The sequence below is a fragment of the Peromyscus maniculatus genome, chromosome 6 (assembly GCF_049852395.1).
Source record: "Peromyscus maniculatus bairdii isolate BWxNUB_F1_BW_parent chromosome 6, HU_Pman_BW_mat_3.1, whole genome shotgun sequence".
Classification (NCBI taxonomy): Eukaryota; Metazoa; Chordata; class Mammalia; order Rodentia; family Cricetidae; genus Peromyscus; species Peromyscus maniculatus.
Genome location: NC_134857.1, coordinates 3680679 through 3706782, shown reverse-complemented (window position 1 = coordinate 3706782; position 26104 = coordinate 3680679). Strand labels below are relative to the sequence as shown.

The 26104-nt window shown below is 40.6% G+C and overlaps 1 protein-coding gene across 1 annotated transcript; it reads right to left on the bottom strand.

Annotated features, from left to right (window-relative positions):
- Positions 1-418: 418 nt before the first annotated feature.
- On the bottom strand, positions 419-25610 carry LOC102906561 (uncharacterized). The gene is made up of 4 exons (XM_076573843.1): positions 25448-25610; positions 5108-5234; positions 4843-4903; positions 419-3835 (listed from the first exon to the last, which is right to left on the bottom strand). Exons 1-4 carry the CDS (start codon positions 25496-25498, stop codon positions 1945-1947), a joined length of 2130 nt encoding a protein of 709 aa, XP_076429958.1. The 5' UTR covers positions 25499-25610; the 3' UTR covers positions 419-1944.
- Positions 25611-26104: the final 494 nt, after the last annotated feature.

The window sequence follows — 26104 nt, the reverse complement described above, 5'->3', positions numbered from 1 at the left end:
ATGCCACTTTCATGGTGATCCTGTATCTTTCTGGACCCAAGGGCCAACTGTTACAAAAGTTGTCAAAGTCATAATGTTTTACCACTAATATACATCAAGTTTTATACCTGGATGCCTTAATTTCATGTAATTTAAGAGAACTGTGGAATATAAAGGGCTTAGCTCATCATTTAAATTCATAGGTTTTTGTCCATATGAGTTTGAAGGTGCAAATAAAAAAAGAGGGACATCATAATGCTTGAACAGATTGGTGACACTTGTCAAATATTTTCTCCAGAGTAATCTTGTATAACTGAATGTAAGTCTGTTGGGTAAAGATCTTACCAAACTCTTGATGGCCAGATTTCCCTCAGTATTAGTTGTTTTTTTTTTTTTTTGGCCCTCAAATACTACTATAAAATGAAAAGGCCTTAACAAATTACACATTAAGTTTTATTTTTTTATAAAGACTAATATATACTGCAAAACTTTACCACATTCACTACATTTATAGGGTTTCTCTAAGTGTGATTTTTTTCTCATGATTTCAAAGACTGCTGATTCATGCAAAGGCTTTATCACATTGATTACATTCTTAGGTTTTCTCTCCAGTATGTGTTCTTTCATGCACTTGAAGACTGGTCTGTTGTGAAAAGGCTTCACCACATGGATTACAATCACAGGATTTCACTCCAATATGTGTTCTTTTATATATTTGCAGACTATTGGCACATGTAAAGGCTTAACCACATTAATTTTATTCATTGGGGTTCTCTTTAGAATGTATTCTTTCATGTGTTTAGAGAGGACTGTGGCATGAAAAGGCATTATCACATTGATTATATTTGAAGGGCTTCTCACTAGTACGAGGTCCTCTATGTATTCAGAGACTACTGGCACATCCAGGTTTTACCTCATTGATAACATTCATAGGGTTTCTCTCTTGTATGTGCTCTTTTATGGATTTGGAGGAGGTGATTGTGTTTTGAAAAGGCTTTATCTAATTGATTAGATTCATAGGGTTTTGTAGCTAGAGTTTTCTAGCCTGGCCCACAGCCACTCAGACCCAACCAAGTAAACACAGAGACTTATATTGTTTACAAACTGTATGGCCATGGCAAGCTTCTTGCTAACTGTTCTTATATCTTAAATTCATCCATTTCTATAAATCTATACCTTGCCATGTGGCTCGTGGCTTACCGGCATCTTCACATGCTGCTTGTCATGGCTGCCGCTGGCAGTGTCTCTCTGACTCAGCCTTCCACTTCCCAGAATTATTCTCCTCCTTGTCCCACCTATACTTCCTTCTGCCTGGCTACTGGCCACTCAGTGTTTTATTTTTTAACCAATCACAGCAACACATTTGACATACAGACCATCCCAGAGCAGGGTTTCTCTCCAGTATATGTTATTTTATGTATTTAAAGATGACCTTGAATTGCAAAGGCTTTACCACACTGATTACAGTCTTAGGGTTTCTCTCCAGTATGTATTCCTTTATGTATTCTGAGATTGTTGAGACATACAAAGGTTTTGCCACATTCATTAAATTCTAGTCTCTGTCCAGAATGCATTCCTTTTGTATTTGGACATAACTGTGCCATATAAAGGCTTTATTACATTGATTGCATTTGTAAGGTTCCTCTCCAGTATGAGTTCCTTTATGTATGCAGAAATTACCACCACATGCAAAGACTTTATCTCATTGACTAAATTCATGGGGTTTCCTCTCTAGATTCTTTTGTGTTCTTTTATGTATTTGGAGATGAGTATTGTGAAAAGCCTTTATTACATTGATTATATCTGTAGGGTTTCTCTCCAGTGTGTGTTCTTTCATGTCTTCAGAAACTATTGGTACATGCAAAGGCTTTACCATATTGATTACATCCATAGGGTTTCTATCCAGTATGTGTTCTTTCATGAATTTAAAGGTTACTGTGTTGTGAAAAGCCTTTATCACATTGATTATATTTGAAGGATGTCTCTCCAGTAATGTGTTCTTTCATGTCTTTGGAGATAACTGTGTCGTGAAAAGGCTTTATCACATTGATTACATTTGTAGGGTTTCTCTCCAGTATGTGTTCTTTCATGTCTTCTGAGACTATTAGAAAATGCAAAGCCTTTACCACATTGATTACATTTGTAGGGTTTCTCTCCAGAATGTGATCTTTCATGCATTTGGAGAAGACTGTGTCGTGAAAAGTTTTTATGGCATTGACTACATTTGTAGGGTTTCTCTCCAGAATGTGTTCTTTCATGTCTTTGGAGATGACCGTGTTGTGAAAAGGCTTTATCACATTGATTACATTTGTAGGGTTTATCTCTAGAATGTATAATTTCATGTCTTTGGAGACTATTGGCACATGCAAAGGCTTTATCACATTGATTACATTTGTAGGGTTTCTCTCCAGAATGTGTTCTTTTATGCATGTGAAGATGAATGTGTTGTGAAAAGGCTTTATCACATTGATTGCATTTGTAGGGTTTCTCTCCAGAATGTGTTCTTTTATGTATTTGGAGAGTACTGTTTTGTGAAAAGGCTTTATCACATTGATTACATTTGTAGGGTTTCACTCCAGAATGTGATCTTTCATGTTTTCGGAGACTACTGGAACATGCAAAAGCTTGATCACATTGATTACATTTGTAGGGTTTCTCTCCAGAATGTATTCTTTCATGTATATGGAGCTGACTATGTTGTAAAAAGGCTTTATCACATTGATTACATTTGTAGGGTTTCTCTCCAGTATGTATTCTTTCATGCATTTGGAGAGTATTGGCACATGCAAAAGCTTTATCACATTGATTACATTTGTAGGGTTTCTCTCCAGAATGCATTCTTTCATGTATTTGGAGACGACTGTGTCGTAAAAAGGCTTTATCACATTGATTACATTTGTAGGGTTTCTCTCCAGTATGTGTTCTTTCATGCATTTGGAGATAACTGTTTTGTGAAAAGGCTTTATCACATTGATGACATTTGTAGGGTTTCTCTCCAGTATGTGTTCTTTTATGTCTTTGGAGAAGACTGTGTTGTGAAAAGGCTTTATCACATTGATTACATTTGTAGGGTTTCTCTCCAGTATGTGTTCTTTTATGTATTTGGAGACGATTGTGTTGTAAAAAGGCTTTATCACATTGATTACATTTGTAGGGTTTCTCTACAAAATGTGTTCTTTCATGTATTTGGAGACTAGTGCCACATGCAAAGGCTTTAATACATTGATTACATTTGTAAGGTTTCTCTCCAGAATGTGTTCTTTTATGCATGTGAAAATTACTGTATTGTGAAAAGGCTTTATCACATTGATTGCATTTGTAGGGTTTCTCTCCAGAATGTGTTCTTTTATGTATTTGGAGAGTATTGTTTTGTGAAAAGGCTTTATCACATTGATTACATTTGTAGGGTTTCTCTCCAGTATGTGTTCTTTCATGTCTTTGGAGACTACTGGTACATGCAAAGGCTTTACCACATTGATTACATTCATAAGGTTTCTCTCCAGTATGTCTTCTTTCATGTCTTCGGAGTCTAATGGTACATGCAAAGGTTTTACCACATTGATTACATTCATAAGGTTTCTCACCAGTATGTGTTCCTTTATGTTTTTGAAAGTGACCATGACTTGTGAAGGCTTTACCACACTGATTACTCTCACTGATTTTCTTTCCAGTATGTGTTTCTTCATGTATTTGGAGACTAATGTTGTGAGAAAAAGCTTCATCATATTGAATACAACTATAGAGTTTCTCTCCAGTATGAATACTTTCATTATTCTGAAGATGACCATAATATAAAAGTGCTTTTGCACATTGAGTATATTCAGAGGGTTTCTTCCCAATATGATGTTCTTTGGACCTGTAAAGATAATTGGCACATGTAAAAGCTTTATCACATTCAAAACAGTGATGAATATTTATAACTGTATGAATTAATTTTACAATTTTGTATAATTTTTAAGACAAATAAGATCTTAAAGTTTACATTCATAGTGTTTCCCTTCATTTAGGGCTGTTTTGTGTCTTTGAAGGTATCTGTAATGGTAAGAGCCTTTATTATAGGATCCACATTTATAGAATCTTTTGTCTGTATGAGATTCTTCACATATTTGAAGAGAACTGGAAGAACTCAAAGCATTAACACACTTATTGCACTCATAAGTTTTCCAATAGTGAGGGTCATACTCCACTTGCAAAGTGAACCAGGATAATAGACATATTTATACATTCCAATACTCATAGAGCTTTTCTTCAGTCTGGGTGTCTTGATGTATTCACAATGAAGTTGGAAAATCAATTATGTTTAAACTTGTATCACACTCAAAATTTCTACTCAAATTGGGGACTATTACTTATCTTGTAATTATTCTGTGTGTGTGAGAGAGAGATATGTTGCATCCTTCATATGTTCACATGGCTTGTATCCAGAGTAGTATATGATATACTGATAAAGGAAAACAAATAAATAAAATGTTTCCACACTGCATTCACACAACTCGACTTTCTTTTCCTCATAGATATATACTTGGATATATACTTATCACCTATTCAACACATATTCCTTTTACAGTATCTGAGTGGCATGAAATTAAACAGATTGGCTGTTCAACAGCAGAGCTATCATGGAGCTGTATTTAAAATGGGAATGTCAGTGAAGGCATTGTTTCACTGTGTTCTTTCTTAGAGGAATGCATGAAAAAACATATCAGCTACCTGGCATTGAGGTATTTGGTTTTGTGAGAATTTAACAATCATCAGTACACTTTAAAGTGTGCTTATTTACATTGTTGCTTTTATTTAAAACTTCTGGGACACATTAAAATTTCTCCATAGGCACATTTGTATCAGTCAGCACATGAGAAGTACCTTCTAATTCTTCCAGAACTTTGACAATGTTCTTCAATATCATGGTCTTCCCAACTGTAGCCTAAAATACAGTACCAGAAAATATATCATATATCATGGGAAACTGTGCAAAAGTTAAATTATTATCTACAATGAACCTTAGGACAATGCCAGATTTATTCACCTCATTCTTCTTCTTTATCAATTTAAATTACAAAAGTGTATCAATAAGTAAGGAAGAGGTGTCCCCTTATTTTAAAACGTGATAAAAAAAATTCAGTCTTACCTACAGCAGTAAGGTTTCTGTAGGTCTCCCACATTACATCTTTGTAGAGATTCTTCTGGGAAGGATCCATCAAAGTCCACTCCTCCCAAGTGAAGTCGATATGCACATCATCATAGGTCACTGCAGTCTAAAATATTCCATACATTTGTACAACAGAAAGTGTGATACTGACAGCATGGTGATGTATACTACTTTGGCAGTATATTCATATAATTCTGGGGCTCCCCACAGTTATTCTATGACACAAAAGTTCTAATCATCAACTCATTTTAGAAAACAAAAACTGAACAATGAGGTTCACATCTGTCATTTCTAAACATTTGGTCTAGGATATAGCCTTGCAGGAGAAATGCCTATTAAGAGATATAAAGAGGGGCTGGAGAGATGGCTCAGTGGTTAAGAGCACTGACTGTTCTTCCAGAGGTCCTGAGTTCAATTCCCAGCAACCACATGGCTCACAACCATCTGTAATCATATCTGGTGCCCTCTTCTGGCCTGCAGGCAGACATGCAGACAGCACACTGTATATATAATAAATAAATGAATCTTTTTTTTTCAAGAGAGGGTTTCTCTGTGTAGCTTTGTGCCTTTCCTGAATCTCACTCTGTAGACCAGGCTAGCCTCAAACTCACAAAGATCCTCCTGGCTCTGGCTCCTGAGTGCTGGGATTAAAGGCATGCACCACCAATGCTCAGCTAGGCTCAAAACCAACAATCATTTTTTTTTTTAAAGATAAATATAACAGAGGCAAGCAAACAGATCAAAGTACAAATTAGAGAAATTGAATGAACAATTACTAACTACAAAAAAAATGGGCAAGTGGGGTGTACTGGCTCAAGTCTTTAATCCCAGCACTCACAAGGCAAAGGCAGGAGAATTTAATTGAGTTTTCTGCCAGCCTGCCTATGCAATGAATTTCAGGTTAGCCAGTTACATATTAGTAAGACCCTTTCTCCCCCATAAAAATAAACTGTACAAGAAAGATAGAAAGAACTCACAGGTTTCTATGGAAGTTTCTACAAAGAATTATGCATACACTCCAGTTCTGTTTTGATCTTCCAGAAACCAGTTTAAATTATAACAATAATAACATCTTACTAAAAGGGAATGCATGTTTAAAGCTACAAGTGAAGAGATGAAAACATTAGCAATGTAAATATTGATCATAAAAATAACATAGGACAATAGAAATGGCTCAATATTTAAGAGCTCTTGCTGGACTTACAGAGAGTTGGGCTCATCATATATGGGGGCCTACAACTATCCATTACTACAAGTTCAGGGGTTATGAAACTATTTTCTGATTGCTGTGAGGACCAGGCACACATGTGGTACATATCCATGCATACAAGCAAAAGATGCACATTCCTCAAAAGAATCGAAAACCAACATAATAGGTAGGAAGAATGTCACACAGCTGCAATTGAAAGACTCAGAAGACTCACGCAGTTTTAATGTCATGAGTATGCCATCCTGGGAAAGAGAATGATACATTCTGCCATAATTCAAAATTCAAGATATGGGTGAAGCTCAGCAAAACAGCACATGCTTGACATGTAGAAATACCTATACAACAATCCCATCACCCAATAAGATAAAAACAAAAAAGCCCAGGCATGATGGCCAACATTTAATCACAGGGCATAAGAGCCAGAATAATTTGGATCTCTGAGTTCAGGTCAGCCTGGTATACAGAGGTACTTTCAGGACAGCCAGGGCTGCACAGAGAAACCTCTTCAAAAACAAAAATAAAAACAACAAAATGGACAAAAACTCAGGTTACAAAATGTCTTAGCACTGAATATCAATTGCTTCAACTATATCTTACGGGATATAGTGATATCAGGTATAGCAGTGGTATAAGACATGACAGCCAGACACAAAGAAAATGAGCTAAAGACAAGGGCTGTGGAATTCACAGCTGACTGGGCTGTACCAGTGCCTGTGCTTGAGCCCATCTGTGCTGGCTGGGAAGATGTCTGTGTGACTGTGCTGTGGTATGGGTCTGGTGGCTTGCTCATTGTGGACATTGTTGCTGGGGTTGGGGAAACAGTTGGAGTATCATTTTCCTGAGTCTCAGATAGGACTTTGCTGTGAACAGTTTTCCTCAGGGTGGCTGTGGTTGGTGAAGAGGTGTTTTTAACTGCCAAACTAGTCATGGGTAAAGGTTTGTTTGTGTCAGTGACTTTGTCTAGTTTTAGTGAGAGTGGAGTTAAAGTTGACTTCTCAGGAAGAGTGAGTGTCCCAGTTCCAAATGATGGGATGGTATCCTGTGGTGTGCTTAATGCTGTTGAATGGTCCTATCTGTTTTTCTGAGGCCTAGAAACACTGATGATCCTATTCCAGTGTTGGTGGACTTTGGTGATAATAGAGTTGTACCTAGAGGCATGATAACATTAGAAATTGTCTGTACTGACTGGAAAGGTGTCTGTGTGATTATGCTGTGGTGTGTGTCTGGTGACTTGCTCATTGTAGGGGTTGTTGCTGTGGTTGGGAGTACAGCTGCATAGGAAATGGATTGAGGCTAAAGACACTCAAATTCCTTCTCCAGTGAGGAATTTCATCCAGAAAGACTCTTCCTACTAAAGGTTCCCCAAGCACCCCAAAGAAAGCCACCAAGGAGAGAGAAGTATTCAAATACACTATCCTATCTGGAAGAGTTGTCATTCAATTGAAAACATCCTGAACATAGGCTTAAGGTCACCCCATGATCAAAACGCATTTAGTCTATCTTCAATGATCCTCAGTCTTCAACAGCACCTAAAATATCAAATGTTCAAGGTCTCTTTGGACACTCAGGTGATTCCTTGACTCTGACATCTTGTAAAATCAGAAAAGAAGTTACATCTTTCCAACATACACTGGCACAGAATACCCATTACCATTCCCAAAGAGGAAGTGGAACACGGTGAGTGAAGACTGGACCAAGGTAAGACTGGAACCCAGCAGGGTAAACACCAAATCCAGCACCTCTGTCTCAGACATATGGGGCTTCAGTTTCAGAGCTTAGGTGTCTCATTTTCCTGAAATTTCTCATATATCTCTTTGGCTACTTCCATTCCCTATATGCAGCTCTCCATGGCAGATGTCTCACAGCTTTGGTATCTCAACATTTTGTGGTCTCAAAATGCAACCTGGGCTTCATGCTCAAAGCTTCAAGCCATGAACTTTCACAGGATCCTCACTGGGGCTCTGAATCTGCCAAACATAGATGACTGCAAAAGTGCTAAACTGAAACCACAGATCAGGAATCCATGACCAGAAATTTTGCTTCTTTCTTATTTCCATAACCAGAACAAGGTTTGGCTTCTTAATTGAGAGGGACCTTGCAGAGTTTGGACAACACTTGCAGCAGGTTTTGTATGAAGCTGCTTCCTGGGAATAGGAATCACTTTGCCTAATCCTCTCATTAACTGAAGGCTTAACATGATGCCCTTAGGGTACCTAGATAGGCTTTCTTCTCTTTAATGGTGATCTCCTTGAAAATTCCTATCTGATTCAGCATATTACTTCCATCTGAAACTACCTTTTCATTGTCACTGGTTTCTGAAAAAAAATATTACTTTTTTCACTGTAGACCTGAATGAGTCATCAATAATAGCAAGCAACAGATTCAATATTCCATCTAAGAAGTCAGCCCATTACTTTTTAATTTGGCCTTACTCAATTTCTCAGGGCAAGGGCAGAATAAGGAAGATTCTAGGCCAAATAAGACACAAATGACCTCTAGCTTAATGTTTCCTAGAGTCTACTTCTCACTAAAATCTATGACCTTGCCCTCCTCTGTGTGTATTACTCTCAAGAGTCTCATCTTCCTCATCCTACAAGAACAGCCTATTGAGCTCTGTGTATAGTTTTCTATGACTTTTGTCATTTAAGTCCTGATTTCTTCTACATTCCTCTAAAGGACAACATTCCCAGATACTTCCCAGCAACACAATCACTTTGGATGTTCCATTTTTTAGTTCTAACTTGCTTCTCTGCTGCTGTGATTAAATCCTCTAATCAAAATCATCTCAGGTAAGTTTATTTAGCTGATTCTGCCAGGTCACAATCCATCATTGTGGTATAGAAAATGAAGATTAAAACCATGGGCAAACACTGTTTCCTGGGCTTCTCACTTGCTTTGTCACTGTCTTGTGCTCAGCCAGCTCTCCTATCCATCCAAGGTCCACTTGCTTAGAGATATTGCCAACTCATTGGAAGAGCCTTCCCACATCAATCATCAACACAATCTCTTACAGACATAGCTGTTCCTGACAATTATGAATAAACCAGCTTTGAACATAGTTAAGCAAGTGTATTTGTGGCAGGATGGAGAAACATTTGGGGGATATATGCCCAAGAGTGGTAATAGCTGGGTTTTGAGGTAGATAGATTCTCAATCATCTGAGGAACTGGTATATTAATTTCCATAATGGCTGAATAAGTTTTCACTCCCACCAGCAACGGAGGAGTGTTCCCCTTGTTCCACATCCTAGCCAGCATGAGCTGTCACTTGTGTCATTCATCTTAGACATTCTGACAGGTGTAAGATGAAATACCAAAGTAGGGCTGGAGAGATGGCTCAGCGGTTAAGAACACTTGCTGCTCTTCCAAAGGTCCTGAGTTCAATTCCCAGCAACCACATGGTGGCTCACAACCATCTGTAATGAGATCTGGTGCCGTCTTCTGGTGTGCAGGAATACATGCAGACAAAACACTGTATACATAATAAATAAATTAAAAAAAAAACCAAAGTAATTTTGATTTACATTTCATTGATTGCCAAGGATGTTTAACATTTCCTTAAGTGTTTTTCAGCCATTTTAGATTCCTCTATTAAGAATTCTGTTTAGATATGTACCATATTTTTTAATTGAACCATTTTATTTGTTGATGTCTAGTTTCTTAAGTTGTTTATTATTCTGAGTGAGGCAACCCAGAACCACATAGATAAATGTGATATGTTATTCACTTATAATTAGACATTAGCTATCAAGTAAACAATACCAACAATATAATCCACAGACCCAGAGAGGATAAGCACCAGGATGTTTGTGGAGGCAGGGGAATGCATGGATCTCCCTGGGAAGAGGAGATAAAATAGATTTTATGGTTGGACTGGGGACAGGAACAGAAAATATCAAGTAAGAGGGGGACAGAGGGAGAGAATATAGGAAAAAGTGAGTGCAATAGGCGAGCTATTAGGGGTGATGTGGAAACCTAGTATGGTAGAATCTTTGTGGAAGCTATCAGGGTGACTCTAATGAGGACTCCAAATATTTGAGAATATGGAGCCTGAACTAGCCATATAAGGCTCCCAGTGGTGGGAATGGAATACCAGCCTAGCCTCAAAAATGTTCAACCCACACTTACCTTGTCTGCAAAATATTCTGAGGTAATGGTGTCTTGGAATTTGTGAAGTAATCAACCAATTACTGAACTAACTTGAGGCCCAAGATCAAAGAGGGAGCCCATGCCCAACACTGTTTGGATGAACAGGAACCAGAAGTTGGATGGCTCAGAGAACTAGGGTAGAACCAAATACAACTGACCAAAAAGAAAAAAAAGTCAATGAATTGATATCTAACAATATTCTATTATCATAGATTAGTGCCCAGTCCAATTGTCATCAGAGAGGCCTCCTCCTGCAACTGATGGGAGCAGATACAGAGATCCTCATCCAAATATTAGCTGGAGCTCTGGGAACCCTGCATAAGGGTGGACTGTAGGACCCAGAGGGGTCAACGACACCAGGAGAACATGTCCACAGAATGAAATAGGCAGGGACGAAAGGGGCTCAAAGAGACCCATGCAGCAACCATGGGTCGTGCATGGGTCTGTGCCAGGTCCTCTGCATACATGCTATGGTTTTTTTAACCTTGATGTGTATGTGGGAGTAAGGGTATCTCTGACTATTTTCCCTACTCTTAGATCCTATTCCTCCTCCATAGTTGCCTAAGCCAGTCTTGATATGAGAACTTGTGCTAATCATACTATAACTTGCTGTGTCATGTTTTGTTGATATGCCTGGGAGATCTGCCCTTTAGTGAAGAGAAATGAAGGAGGAGGGGATTTAGGGGAGAGAGGTACAGAGAAGGAGTAGAAGGAGGGGAAACTGTATTTTGGGGTGTATTGTGTGAGACAAAATAAATTTTAATAAAGAAAGGAAGTAGAGGAATATGGACACAGTATGGCAAGATTGGACCAAGGCAAGACTAAAACTCAGCAGGGCAAACACTAAATACTCTTGCTCTGTCTCAGATACATGGGGCTTCTTTCTCAAAACACTTAGATAGCTTTAATACTGCAACTTTTCATACATGTCTCTCCTTTGCTACCCCCACTCAATGTATGTAGCTTTCCATGGCAGATGTCCCATAGCTTGGGTATTTCAACATCTGATGGTCTCAAAATGCAACCCAGCTTCATCTTCACACCTTTATGCAATGAACACTCATAGCCTCCACACAGAGTTTCTGACTCTGACAAAAACAAAAGTGTACAACAGTGCTAAACTGATGTCATGAAAGAAATCATGACCTTAATTAAATTGTGCATCTTTCCTGTTTCCAGAACCAGTACAACTTGGGTGATTCCTCTCAAATTTGGCTTCTAAGTTGTGATGGACATTCTTCAAATTGCTTTGTAGCAGACTCTGTATGAAGTTGCAACCTGGCACTAGAAATCATTTTGCTCAATCCATCTATAAATTAAAGGTTTACCTGATGGGGTCTTACACACAGGGCTGATAGGCATCTACTGTAAAGCAAGGGAGTTCTCTTTAATAGTAACAGGCTTTGTGAAAGTTCCTGCTGGCTTCACCAGCGGACTGTCATCAGAAACTATATAGTGCTATTTTTCAAATTTTTATTAAGAAATTTTCTATTCATTTTACATACCAACCACAGATATCCGTTCTGCCCTCCTGCCATCACTCAGCCTCCCCCCCCCCACTAATCCCCCATTCCCACCTCCTCCAAGTCAAATTTTCCAATGGGGAGTTAGCAGAGACTGGTACATTCAGTTGAGGAAGGTCCAAAGCCCTCCCTTCTGCAAAAGGCTACCCAAGGTGTCACACCTTAGGCACTGGGCTCCAAAAAGCCTGCTCATGCACCAGGGATGGATACCTGCCTGGGGGCCCACCAAACGGTTCAATCTAAATTACTGCCTTCCATATCCAGAGGGGCAGGTCTAGTCCCATGGGGGCTCCTCAGCTATTGGTTACACAGTTCGTCTGTGTCCACTAGTTTGGCGGGCATCTCTGCATGTTTTCCCATCATGATCTCAATGTCCCTTGCGTATAGAATCCCTCCTCTCTATCGTCAATTGGACTCCTGGAGCTCGGCCTGGGACCTGGCCATAGATCTGTGCATTTGATTCCATCAGTAATTGGATGAAGGCTCGATGATGACAGTTAGGGTATTCACTAATCTACTTACTGGAATAGACCAGTTCAGGCACCCTCTCAACTATTGCTAGTAGTCCAAAGTGAGATCATCCTTGTGGATTTCTGGGAACTTCCCTAGCACCCTGTTTCTCCCAATTCACATGATGTCTTCATTTATCATGGTATCTCTTCCCTTGCTCTCCCACTCTGTCCCTGTTCCAGCTCAAACCTCCCATTTCCTTATGTTATCATACCCCATTCCTGGCCCTCCGTTAACCCCCCCACCTTCACTTTGCTCATGCAGATCTCATCTATTTTTCCATCTCTGGGCTACCTATGTGTCCCTCTTAGGGTCCTTTTTGTTAGCTAGCTTCTCTTGAGCTGTGGGTTGTATTCTGGTTATCCTTTGCTTTATACATCTAGTATCCACTTATGAGTACACACTATGTTTATTCTTCTGGGTCTGGGCTACCTCACTCAGGATGATATTTTTCTAGTTCCATCCACTTGCCTGCACACTTATGATATCTTTTTGTTAATTGCTGAGTAGTACTCCATTGTGTATATGTGCCACATTTTCTTTAGACGTTGTTTATTTGAGAGGCATCTAAGTTGTTTCCAGGTTCTGGTTATTATGAATAATGTTGCTATGAACATAGCTGAGCATGTGTCCTTGTGGTATGATTGAATAATCCTTGGGTATATGCCTAAGAGTGTATGGCTGGGTCTTGAGGTACACTGATTCCAATTTTCTGAGAAACCATCATACTGATTTCGAAAGTGGCTGAACACATTTGCATTCCCACCAACAGTGGAGGAGTGTTCCCCTTGTTCCACATCCTCTTCAACATAAGCTTTCTTCAATATTTTTGATCATAGCTATTCTGCCAGGTGTAATATGGTATCCCAGAGTCATTTTGATTTTAATTTCCTTGATGACTAAGGATGTTGAGTAATTCCTTAACAGTCTTTCAACCATTTGAGATTCTTCCATTGAGAATTCTGTTTAGTTCTGTAGCCCGTTTTTAATTGTATTGTTCAATATTTTGAGGTCTAGATTTTTGAATTCTTTATATATTTTGGAGATCAGCCCTTTAAAATTAATAAACGGGACCTCCTGAAAGCTTTTGTATGGCAAAGGACAGTCAATAAGACAAAACAACAGCCTACTGAATGGGAAAAAGATCTTCATCAATGTCACATCTAACAGAAGAAATGCATTTAAAGAAAATGAAATTTAAAAAATAACAATTGTCTTTTTAGCATGATAAAAGTACTTTATTTTTAAGATAAAAACTTAGCTATGTTAGCTATATTGACTTTTAAAAACAATAGAATCTTCCCTAGTTGAGGAAATGCAATTAATAAGAGACTAACTGATCTTGCCCATACACACATGTTGGCTACTGAGATCTGTAACTTGACACACAGAGTCTACTTCTCAATCTTCTAAGCTGACATAATTTTGTCAAGCAGGACTGAACATATCTGTGTCAATTCTTAAGTGTGGCTCTCCTTCACAAGACTACACTATCCAAAAGTCCTTTCTTTCTAATAATATCTGTGCTAAATCCATGATAAACATCTCTTTTTAGCCAGGTGTGGTCATATAAGGCAGAGGCAGGCAGATGTCTGTGAGTTCCAGGTCTAGCCTATTTACTACATAGTGAGTTCCAGGTCAGACAGGGTTAGAACATAAGATTGTGTCTCTAAATTATCTTGTTATCAAAGAGGAGAGAGTCAGAGAGACTGAGAAACTGAGAGGAGAGGAGAGGGGAGGGGAGGGGGGAGAGAGAGAGAGAGAGAGAGAGAGAGAGAGAGAGAGAGAGAGAGAGAGAGAGAGAGACTCCCTAAGGACCCATTGAAATGAAATTTACAAAATCAACAGAACTGTAAACATGGCTTTGTGTCAATTCTTAAGTGTGGCTCTCCCTCACAAGTCTACACTATCCAAAGATCACTCCAAAAACTCTTCTTGGTAAACATCAGGACTAAGAAAGTGGGTTAGGGAGACACTGCAGCCACCGCCAGGAGAAGCAGCATGTAAAGAAGCCGGTAAGCCACCAGTCACGTGGCAAGCAGACAGAACAAGTGACTAAACCATGTAACTCCTGTCACATGAACATGTTGCCATGCAATGTTTATTAAAAGCCTCAAGCTTTGGAATGACTAAGCAATACATATAATTAGACTCACTCCTTCATTAAGCCAAGTGAGCAGAATTGTGTCCTTAAAATATTCACTCCTGAGACGGGCCCGGCAGCGGTGGCCCACAGAGGTAGACAGGCCTGGCGGTGGAGACAAGCAGGTGGAGACAAGCAGACACAGGTAGGCCTGCGGCGGCGGCCTGCAGAGGTAGACGGGCCCGGCGGCAGCGGCTGACTGGAACATTCAGGCCTGGCGGCGGCCCACAGAGATAGACAGACCCGGCGACAGAGACAAGCAGAAGCAGGTAGGACTGTGGCAGCGGCCCGCGGAGGTAGACGGGCCCAGGGGCAGCCCGCAGAGGTAGACGGGCCCGGCGGCAGCGGCTGACTGGAACATTCAGGCCTGGCGGCGGCCCACAGAGATAGACAGACCCGGCGGCAGAGACAAGCAGAAGCAGGTAGGACTGTGGCAGCGGCCCGCGGAGGTAGACGGGCCCAGGGGCAGCCCGCAGAGGTAGACGGGCCCGGCAGCGGCGGCCGACAGGGACATACAGGCCCAGCGGCAGCTGGCAGAGACATACAGGCCCGGTGGCGGCCCGCAGAGGCAGACAGACCCAGCAGCAGCTGACAGGGACATACAGGCCCGGCAGTGGACCGCAGAGGTACACAGGCCCAGGGACGGAGACAAGTAGACGCAGCTTGGAACAGGGACGACCCTAACTCCAACACCTGGGGAAGGAGCTATCTCCGTGGGTCGGAACCAGAATGAATCTGAACACTCCGTCTGAGGACAATCCAGGGCCGAGCTGCTGATCCTGTGAAACCCAACAACTTGGAGGTGTTGGTGAGACTACCCTGCTCCGCTGAAACCCATCTGGGAGAGGATTCAGATGCCTACAGTTTGAAGTCTGAAGAAACAAGATCAGCTGAGGAGTTGACGAATGAACAAAACGTGACCTGGGAACACAGAAGAAGGTGCTACCCAGCCACCAAACCAGATCACCAGAATCATAAGTATATAATTCACCAACTGAAATCAGCTGCCCCTGAAAAAATAGCCCAATAGCACCAATTTAACCAAGAACCCCTACTAAACCAACACTAAAAATTAGAACAAGAGAGGCACTCTCAGACACAGACACCATCTGCACCGTACAGAGGAAGAGATGAGTAGACGCCAGTGCAAAAATACAGGCAACAACATAAAGACCTATATGGCAACATCAGAAGCGAGTGATTCTACACCTGCAAGACCTAAACATACCATTACAGAAGAAACAGAAGAAATCAACCCTAAAAATGACTTTAAGAAGATGATAGAGGCCCTTAAAGAAGAAATAAAACATTCCCTCAAAGAGGAAATAGAAACTTTCCTTAAAGAGGAAATGAAAAACTCCCTTAAAGGGGGAATAAAAACTTCCCTTAAAGAGGAATTGAAGAACTCCATTAAAGAGGAAATAAAAAACTCCCTTAAAGAAATGGAAGAAAAAATGAACAAAAAATGGGAAATCAAATCAAGCCAAGAAAAAGCAATTAAACAGATGAAAGAAACATTCCAATATCTGAAAAATGAATTTGAGACAATAAAGAAAACACATGCTGAGGGAATGCTGGAAATTGAAATCCTGACTAAACGAACAGGAACTACAGAAACAAGCATAACAAACCGATTGCAAGAGATGGAACAGAGAATCTCTGACACTGAAGACACAATAGAGAAAATAGATTTGACAGTCAAAGAAAACACTAAAGACAAAAAAGTCATAACACAAAACATCCAGGAAATTTGGGACACCATGAAAAGACAAAACCTAAGAATAATAGGGATAGAAGGAGAAGAATACCAACTCAAAGGCACAGAAAATATATTCAACAAAATCATAGAAGAAAACTTTCCTAACCTAAAGAAAGAAATACCTATGAAGATATAAGAAGCTTACAGAACACCGAATAGGCTGGATTCAAAAAAAAGTCCCCTCGCCACATAATAATCAAAACACTAAACACACAGAACAAAGAAAAAATATTAAGAGCCGCAAAGGAAAAAGACCAAGTAACATATAAAGCCAAACCCATCAGAATAACACCAGACTTCTCAATAGAGACTATGAAAGCTAGAAGGTCATGGACAAATCTTAGGCACACACTACGAGACCACAAATGCCAACCCAGACTATTATACCCAGCAAAACTCTCAATCACCATAGGCGGAGTAAACAAAATATTCCAGGATAAAACCAGATTTAATCAATACCTGTCCACAAACCCAGCCCTACAGAAAGCACTAGAAGGCAAAATCCAACCCAAAGAAATTTAACACATCCATGAAAAATCAAGCAATAGATAATCCCACACCAACATACACCAGAGAAGGACAATACAACACAACCACAAAAAATAACAGGAATTAACAATCACTGGTCATTAATATCCATCAATATCAATGGTCTCAACTCACCTATAAAAAGACACAGGCTAACAGAATGGATAAGAAAACAGGACCCATCCATCTGCTACAAACAAGAAACACACCCTAACTTCAAAGACAGACACTACCTCTGAGTAAAGGGCTGGGAAAAGGCTTTCCAAGCAAATGGATCTAAGAAACAAGCTGGTGTAGCTATCCTAATATCTAATAAAACAGACTTCAAACTAAAATCAATCAAAAGAGACCAGGATGGACATTACATATTTATCACGGGAAAAATCCACCAAGATGAAGTCTGGATTCTAAACATTTATGCTCCAAATACAAAAGCACCCACATTCATAAAAGAAACACTACTAAAGTTTAAAACGCACATCAAACCCCACACATTAGTAGTGGGAGATATCAACACACCACTCTCACCAAAAGACAGATCTACCAGACTGAAACTTAACAAAGAAATAAAAGACCTAACAGATGTTATGACTCAAATGGACCTAAGAGATATCTACAGAATATTCCATCCTAACACAAAAGAATATACCTTCTTCTCAGCACCCCATGGAACCTTCTCAAAAACTGACCACATGCTTGGACACAAAACAAATCTCAACAGATACAAAAAATTGGAATAACCTCCTGTATCTTATCAGACCACCATGCCTTAAAGTTAGACCTCAACAACAACAAAAATTATAGAAAACCCACAAACTCATGGAAACTGAATAATGCCCACCTGAAACATCAATGAGTCAAGGATGAAATAAAGAAAGAAATTAAAGAGTTCCTAGAATTCAATCAAAATGAAAGTACAACATACCCAAACTTATGGGACACTATGAAAGCAGTGCTAAGAGGAAAATTCATAGCTCTAAATGCACACATGAAGAAGATGGAGCAATCCCATACCAATGAATTAACAGCACAACTGAAAGCTCTAGAACAAAAAGAAACAAACTCACTCAGGAGAAATAGACGCCAGGAAATAATCAAATTGAGGGCTGAAATCAACGAAATAGAAAACAAGAGAACAATACAAAAAAACAAAGAAAGGAAGAGTTGGTTCTTTGAAAAAATCAACAAGATAGACAAACCCCTAGCCAAATTAACCAAAAGGCAAAGAGAGAGCACCCAAATTCACAAAATCAGAAATGAAAAGGGAGACATAACAACAGACACTGAGGAAATCCAGAGAATCATCAGATCATACTTCAAAAACCTGTACTCCACAAAAATGGAAAACCAGGAAGAAATGGACGATTTTCTGGATAAATACCACATACCAAAATTAAATCAAGACCAGATAAACCATTTAAATAGACCAATAACCCCTAAAGAAATAGAAACAGTCATCAAAAGTCTCCCAACCAAAAAGAGCCCAGGACCAGATGGTTTCAGTGCAGAATTCTACCAGACTTTCAAAGAAGAACTAATACCAATCCTCTTCAAAGTGTTCCACACAATAGAAACAGAAGGAACACTACCAAACTCTTTTTATGAGGCTACAATTACCCTGATACCCAAACCACACAAAGATGCAACAAAGAAAGAGAACTACAGACCAATCTCCCTCATGAACATTGATGCAAAAATACTCAACAAAATATTGGCAAACCGAATCCAAGAATACATCAAAACAATCATCCATCATGACCAAGTAGGATTCATCCCAGGGATGCAAGGATGGTTCAACATACGAAAATCAGTCAATGTAATACACCATATAAACAAACTGAAAGAAAAAAAACCACATGATCATCTCCTTAGATGCTGAAAAAGCCTTTGACAAAATCCAACACCCCTTCATGATAAAGGTCTTAGAAAGATTAGGAATACAAGGAACATTTCTAAACATAATAAAAGCAATTTATAGCAAGCCAACAGCAAACATCAAATTAAATGGAGAGAAACCCAACGCGATACCACTAAATTCAGGAACAAGACAAGGCTGTCCACTCTCCCCATATTTATTCAATATAGTACTAGAAGTTCTAGCTAGAGCAATAAGACAACAAAAGGAGATCAAAGGGATACAAATTGGCAAGGAAGAAGTCAAACTTTCACTATTTGCAGATGATATGATAGTATACATAAGTGACCCCAAAAACTCTACCACGGAACTCCTACAGCTGATAAACTCCTTCAGTAAAGTGGCAGGATAGAAGATCAACTCAAAAAAAATCAGTAGCCCTCTTATACACAAATGATAAAAGGCCTGAGAAAGAAGTCAGAGAAACATCACCCTTTACAATAGCCACAAATAATATAAAATACCTTGGGATAACACTAACTAAACAAGTGAAGGACCTTTTTGATAAGAACTTTAAATCTCTAAAGAAAGAAATTGAAGAAGATATCAGAAAATGGAAGGATCTCCCATGCTCATGGATAGGTAGGATTAACATAGTAAAAATGGCAATCTTACCAAAAGCAATCTACAGATTCAATGCAATCCCCATCAAAATCCCAACACAATTCTTCACAGACTTGGAAAGAAAAATACTCAACTTTATATGGAAAAACAAAAGACCGAGGATAACTAAAAGAATCCTATACGATAAAGCAACCCTTGGAGGCATCACCATCCCTGACCTCAAACTCTACTATAGAGCTATAGTAATAAAAACAGCTTGGTACTGGTATAAAAACCGATATACAGACCAATGGAATGGAATTGAAGACCCTGACATTAATCCATGCACATATGAACACCTGGTTTTTGACAAAGGAGCCAAAACTATACAATGGAACAAAGAAAGTATCTTCAACAAATGGTGCTGGCATAACTGGTTGTCAATATGTAAAAGATTACAAATAGATCCATATCTGTCACCATGCACAAAACTCAAGTCCAAGTGGATCAAAGACCTAAACATAAATCCAGTTACACTAAACTTAATAGAAAAGAAAATAGGAAGCACTCTTGAACGCATTGGCACCAGAGACCATTTCCTAAATAAAACACCAACAGCACAGACCCTGAGCACAACAATTAATAAATGGGACCTTTCGAAACTGAGAAGCTTTTGCAGGGAAAAAGACACAGTCAATAAGACAAAAAGACAGCCAACAGATTGGGAAAAGATCTTCACCAACCCCACATCTGACAGAGGATTGATCTCCACAATATATAAAGAACTCAAGAAACTAGACATCAAAGTACTGAACAGTCCAGTTAAAAAATGGGCTAAAGAGCTAAACAGAGAATTCACAAAACAAGAACTACAAATGGTTGAAAGACATTTAAAGAAATGCTCAACATCCTTAATCATCAGAGAAATGCAAATCAAAACGACTCTGAGATACCACCTTACACCTGTTAGAATGGCTAAGATCAAAAACACCAATGACAACCAATGTTGGAGAAGGATGTGGAGCAAAGGGAACACTCCTCCACTGTTGGTGGGAATGTAAACTTGTACAAACACCGTGGAAATCAGTATGGTGGTTTTTGGAAAATTGGGAATCGAACTACCTCAAGACCCAGCCATCCCACTCTTCGGCATATACCCAAGGAATGCTGATTCATACCATAAAGATACATGCTCAGCTATGTTCATAGCAGCACTATTTGTAATAGCCAGAACCTGGAAACAACCTAGATGCCCATCAACGGAAGAATGGATGAAAAAAATGTGGTACATATACACAATGGAGTACTACTCAGCAGAGAAAAACAATGAAAGCATGAAATTTGCAGGCAAATGGATGGAACTAGAAAAAATCATCCTGAGTGAGGTAACCCAAACCCAGAAAGACAGTTATGGTTTGTACTCATTCATAGGTGGATTCTAGATATAAAATAAAGAACAATCAGACCACACACACACACACACACACACACACACACACACACACAAAGTGGGTTAACAGATACAGTACTCATCTTGCAACTACCCCTTTATTTCTGCATTATAAAGCCAGTTGCAACAGTGCATGCCTATAGTCCAGTGCTTTTAAGGCAAGATGAAAGGCAGGCAGCTGCCTATGACTCTATGTGTATAGAAATTAAATAAACACAGATTTCATGACTTTCAACTCAAAGTGACCTTAAATTGTGTTTCTGACCCTCTAGCTACTGATATTTCTCTAAGAGAGGCCCCATGTTCTAGAGCTCTCTCTGCAAAGGGAGGTGATCTCCTGCAGACCCTGCTATAGCTCTGCAGCCTTCATGCTCCCTTGTGTTTTCAGGCAAACCCAGCCCCAGTGATGCCCACACAGAAAACACTGTAGAAGAATAATTTAATGTCTAACCACATAATGTCACAAGATGTGAATTCTGCCCTATCCACCTGCCTAAAACCACGCAACCTGTGATACCTCTGTAGCTCACAGCTTCCTTTTGTCCCCTGAAACTGACCTTCACTGAATCACACCATGGTGGCTGGCAGTAACAGAAAGCTAAAAGCATTCTAATCATGTATTGCTGAAGGATGATCTCCATCACCCCCTTTCTACCATTTTCTAAACTGTCTGTAACATTTATAAGACAAAGCTGAAAGGGGAAAGTAACATCCAGAACTTGTAGAAACCAGACCTTCAGTTTTCCAATCTGTCTTCCCAGATTCCCACTGTCACAGAAGCAAAGCCTGTGTGTGCACACTGGACAGTGATATTACAAGCATCATAGCCTCCCATGCCAGGGTGGCAGAGCCTTCTCCTCCCCAGGGAATCCACACTCCCTGGATCAGTAAGGATCAGAGGAAAAGGGCCACTGCCCAGGTTACTACAGGGACTAACAGAAACACAGTCTGGCTCATGGTCTATCCCAGTCCCAGCAGTTCAGACTCTGACAGCTCAACCAACCTGCTCGTCCTGGACAGTGGACCCCCACATTCACCATGGCATAGCTATGGTATTCCTTAGAGCTCCCTATAGCAGAAGCAGAGGAGAATCCCAAAGAGAACTTGGAAGTCACCTTCCACTGGTGCTACTGATGGCTAAGTCTTCCCAAAGCTCTGCATTAGTTAGGACCACCCAGTTGTATCTCAGGACATTAGCAGTTACCCTACTGGGTGAGCAGAGAGCCAATGACTCAAACAGCACAAGCCTTCCCAGCTCTGCCCTTCCACACTAGGGTTGGATAGGTATCTAGTCTGAGAACCTTGTAGTTTAGAGAATATTTCATTCTCTAGAGCACTTCCTATTCCTCTTTCAAGGTACTGGGTCCTTTGCATGCACATTCCATTACACACTCAATGCCCAGTGAAGCCAAACCTTTGCTTCAGAGCTGGGAGGTCCTGACGCAAAGCAAAGGTCACATTCATACAGTAACTGTTGTGGAAGCAGAAACAGGTCATGGATTAGAACACAATGAAGGGTCTATGGGAGGGCTTGGAGCCAGGAAAGAGATAGTGGAAATGAGGAAATAATAATCCCATAAAATTATGTTGGAAAGTTGAAACAGGCTTTATGGCCATGTGCTCCAGAGACTAGGGATGTGTACTAGAGCACACTAAGTACTACTCATGCATTTCTCCCAGGCTGTACATCTTAACCTGGAAAAGATTCACATTAGGCAGGGCCACACCATTTTATCCAGTTCTTCTATTTAGGTTGAACTGGTGTAACTAATGTAATTTTGTTTCATAAAAATTCAGTTCTTTATCCAGATTCTTGATTGTCTGGTCTGTGAAAAAGAGAAATGGTCAGTCAGGACATTTATGGAATGTCTAAAATCGATGACCTCACTACTCATTGTTACTGTCAACTCCTGTCACAGCAGGAAAGCTTTCACCTCCTTCTTGCCAACCCTTTCTGGGCTGTGACTACACCGGCTTTACTGTGGGTCAGTGAACTCAATTCTTACACAGGGCCCACTTCATCTGTAATTTCACAATGAAATCTAGAGAGGTTGAGGACACTCATTCACTGGTCTATTTTCCATCTCACTGACCAGTCAAGGCCCATCCTGGAAGGATTTGCAGGACTGTCTTCCCAGCACTGGGCAGCAGAGGCAGGATGTGGTATTCCAAGAAATTCTCAATTATGTAGTGTGAGACAAACTTGAGCTACAGGGGACACTGGTCTAAACCAGTGGTTACCAACCTTCCTAATTCTGTCATACTTTAATACAGTCTTTTATCAGGTGGTGAACCCAACTATAAAATTATTTTCACTGCTACTTCATACCTAAAATTTTTGCTACTGTTATAAATTATAATAAAAATATGTGTGTATTCCAATGGTCTAAGACCACTGCTGTTAAAGGGAGCCTCTACCCTTCATGCTGAGAACCACTACTCTATAAAGGTATATAAATAAATAAATAGCACCTAAGAAAAATTGGAAAGAAATTCTTTTTTTTTTTTTTTTGGTTTTTCGAGACAGGGTGTCTCTGTGTAGCTTTGCGCCTTTCCTGGAACTAGTCCAGGCTGGCCTCGAACTCACAGAGATCCACCTGGCTCTGCCTCCCGAGTGCTGGGATTAAAGGCGTGCGCCACCACCGCCCGGCGGAAAGAAATTCTTAATGGATAGGAAACATTGGAAAACAGATTAGAGCTATAATACATTTAAAGAAAGTGAAATTTAAAAAATGGTACCACTAATTGACTTTTTAAAATGATAGAAATAACTGGAAGAACACTTAGCAGTACTGATTTTGCAACAGAGTAGGCACTTCCCTGCTAGAGAGAATGCCATTCATAAGACACTGCATGACTTTCCCATGTAAAGTGTCAGCTGCTGGGTGCTATAAGCTGACACATGGAGTTAAAGCCAATGGCCTGTGTCTCAAACCTCTGAGCTGACTTAACTGTGTCAACCAGGAATGTACATATCTGCACAGGAGAGTTCCCTAACTGGAAACTGAAGACTCAGTACTTCAAGTTACCCTCCCTAAATTGTACATCCACCAATTCTATCTAACTTCATTCACATGGAAGGAATAATACCAGGAGTTAAATTACACAGAAAGTCACTCCCCCTGCCCAGCGGGTCCTTTTTTATGATGGAGACCTCTGCAGCTCACTGCCTTAAACTCCAGCCCATGGTCTAGCTATTGCCTAGCCTGTTTCCCCATGCAGTATACACAGGACACTGTTCCTCCTCCTCTTCTGGTCTTAAGGGAGATGCCATGATCCACACACAAATACTTTCCTGTTACTGCAATGGACAGTCCACCATGTGACTCAAAGTGGTTACTTTAGAACTCTGTGGTGCTACAGACCTGCAATACAAGAATTCATGGTGCTGGCTGGGCAGTGGTGGCGCACGCCTTTAATCCCAGCACTCGGGAGACAGAGGCAGGTGTATCTCTGTGAGTTCGAGGCCTCCTTGACCTACAGAGGGAGTTCTAGGAAAGGCACAAAGCTATACAGAGAAACTCTGTCTCGGGAAACCAAAAAAAAAAAAAAAAAAAAAAAAAGAATTCATGGTGCTTGGTCAGGACAGTAGTGAGGGGAATGCTCTGTGGGGATACAGACAGGATTCAAGTCCTCAATCTACATCAGAGAATTTGACTCAAAAACACTGTTCAAAAAGACTGGAAATGCAGCTGTTCTAGACTATGATGGCAGCACACCAGGACTTAATGTTGGTTGTGACCCTGTGAGCAGCATGTTAGAGGCCTGTTCTTTGACAGGGGGCAGGGAATGGGGGGACCCTTTTGACTGGTTGTAAATTACATTTTCTCCTTTGTTATGGGAATGTTCCCAGATGGCTGGTTAGTCCTGGGGAACAAGTATTTACATCTTATCATATTAATCTCTAAAAGGCACGGTTAGCATAATACATATCTTAGGGATATCTGAGAGACAGCCCTCCCTTAGCTTAATTCTACTTTGTGACTTAATGTCTCCTAAAAATGGGTAAATCATTTTACCATCAATTCTATTACCATCAATTCTACTCTTCTACATCACAGTTTAGCAGTGGAGTGCTACTCTACACAGGACTTGTCCTTTACCAGCTCCACAAAATTAACTACAGATGGATCCTAAACCTAAATGTTGAAAATGCAGAACTGCTTAAAGATTCTACAGAGACCAGGGCTTTCTGAGTTTGGCAAATCTGCCTTCCAAGGTGACAATACAAGCATTACAGGCCCCAGCACTTCACAGTGACATCAACAAGGGTATTTCTAAGTCTTGTTCCCAATGCTCTGCACAGACACAGATGCTCTGCCCACGGAGAGAAGTTATTCAGAGGCTTCAGCCCCAGCCCAAGGAGTTGCAAGGGCCACGTAGGACACGCAGGATCACAAAGGAATACACGCGTGACACACAGGACCAGGAAGGAACATGTGGGACTTCCAGGCTCGCACAGGATCAGGCAGGACCACACTGAATTCTGCCTCTGGCCACTGGCTCCCACCCTCTTCGGGAGGACCCACCACCCGGCTCCGGCTCAGCCGGCCGCTCATCCGAGTCTGGGGAAAGCAGCCCCTTGCTCACCGTGGCCGGCCACTCCTCCCGGTCTGGGAACAGAAGCCCCTTGCTCACCATGGCGCAGCTGCCAAGTACTCAACCCACAGCAGAGCGCACGGGGTACAGCACAAGAGGCCAACTTCCTACTTCCTCATCATAAGAGCTGAACCAGAACCCTAGCGCCAGGAGGAAGAACACTCCCATCTGACTGGTGAGTCCGCTCGACTCCCTGATTGGCTAGTGAGCCCTGAGTGACAGGACCGGGTAAGCTGAAGGGAAACAGTCCAGTGGTTCCCAGCCCTGGCTTCTTCCACCTGAAGCACAAACCTATCCCAGATTGGCTGGAGATTTGAGCCAAATTCCACAGCAAGTCTCTAGTTAATATAAAACAATGCGTTCAGTTTTAAAAGAAAGCATACATTTTCAGAAGGAGGCTAATCTGACAATATTGCACAAGAGGAACACAAGGTATCTCTAGAACATTATTTAAAAAAAGTCCACAGAGGCTGGGAGGGATTACCACAGCCCCAGGTGTGGAAAGAGATGGCTCTCAGGATCTGAAGAAACCCTTCCCAAAGGCCCTGGTCCCAGACTTTTACCAGCTCCCCCAAGCATATTCCTAGTTTTAGAGAAGGAACTCTCCCCGCCCCCCCATCCCCGCCCCTCCCTTATACATCCGGGCCT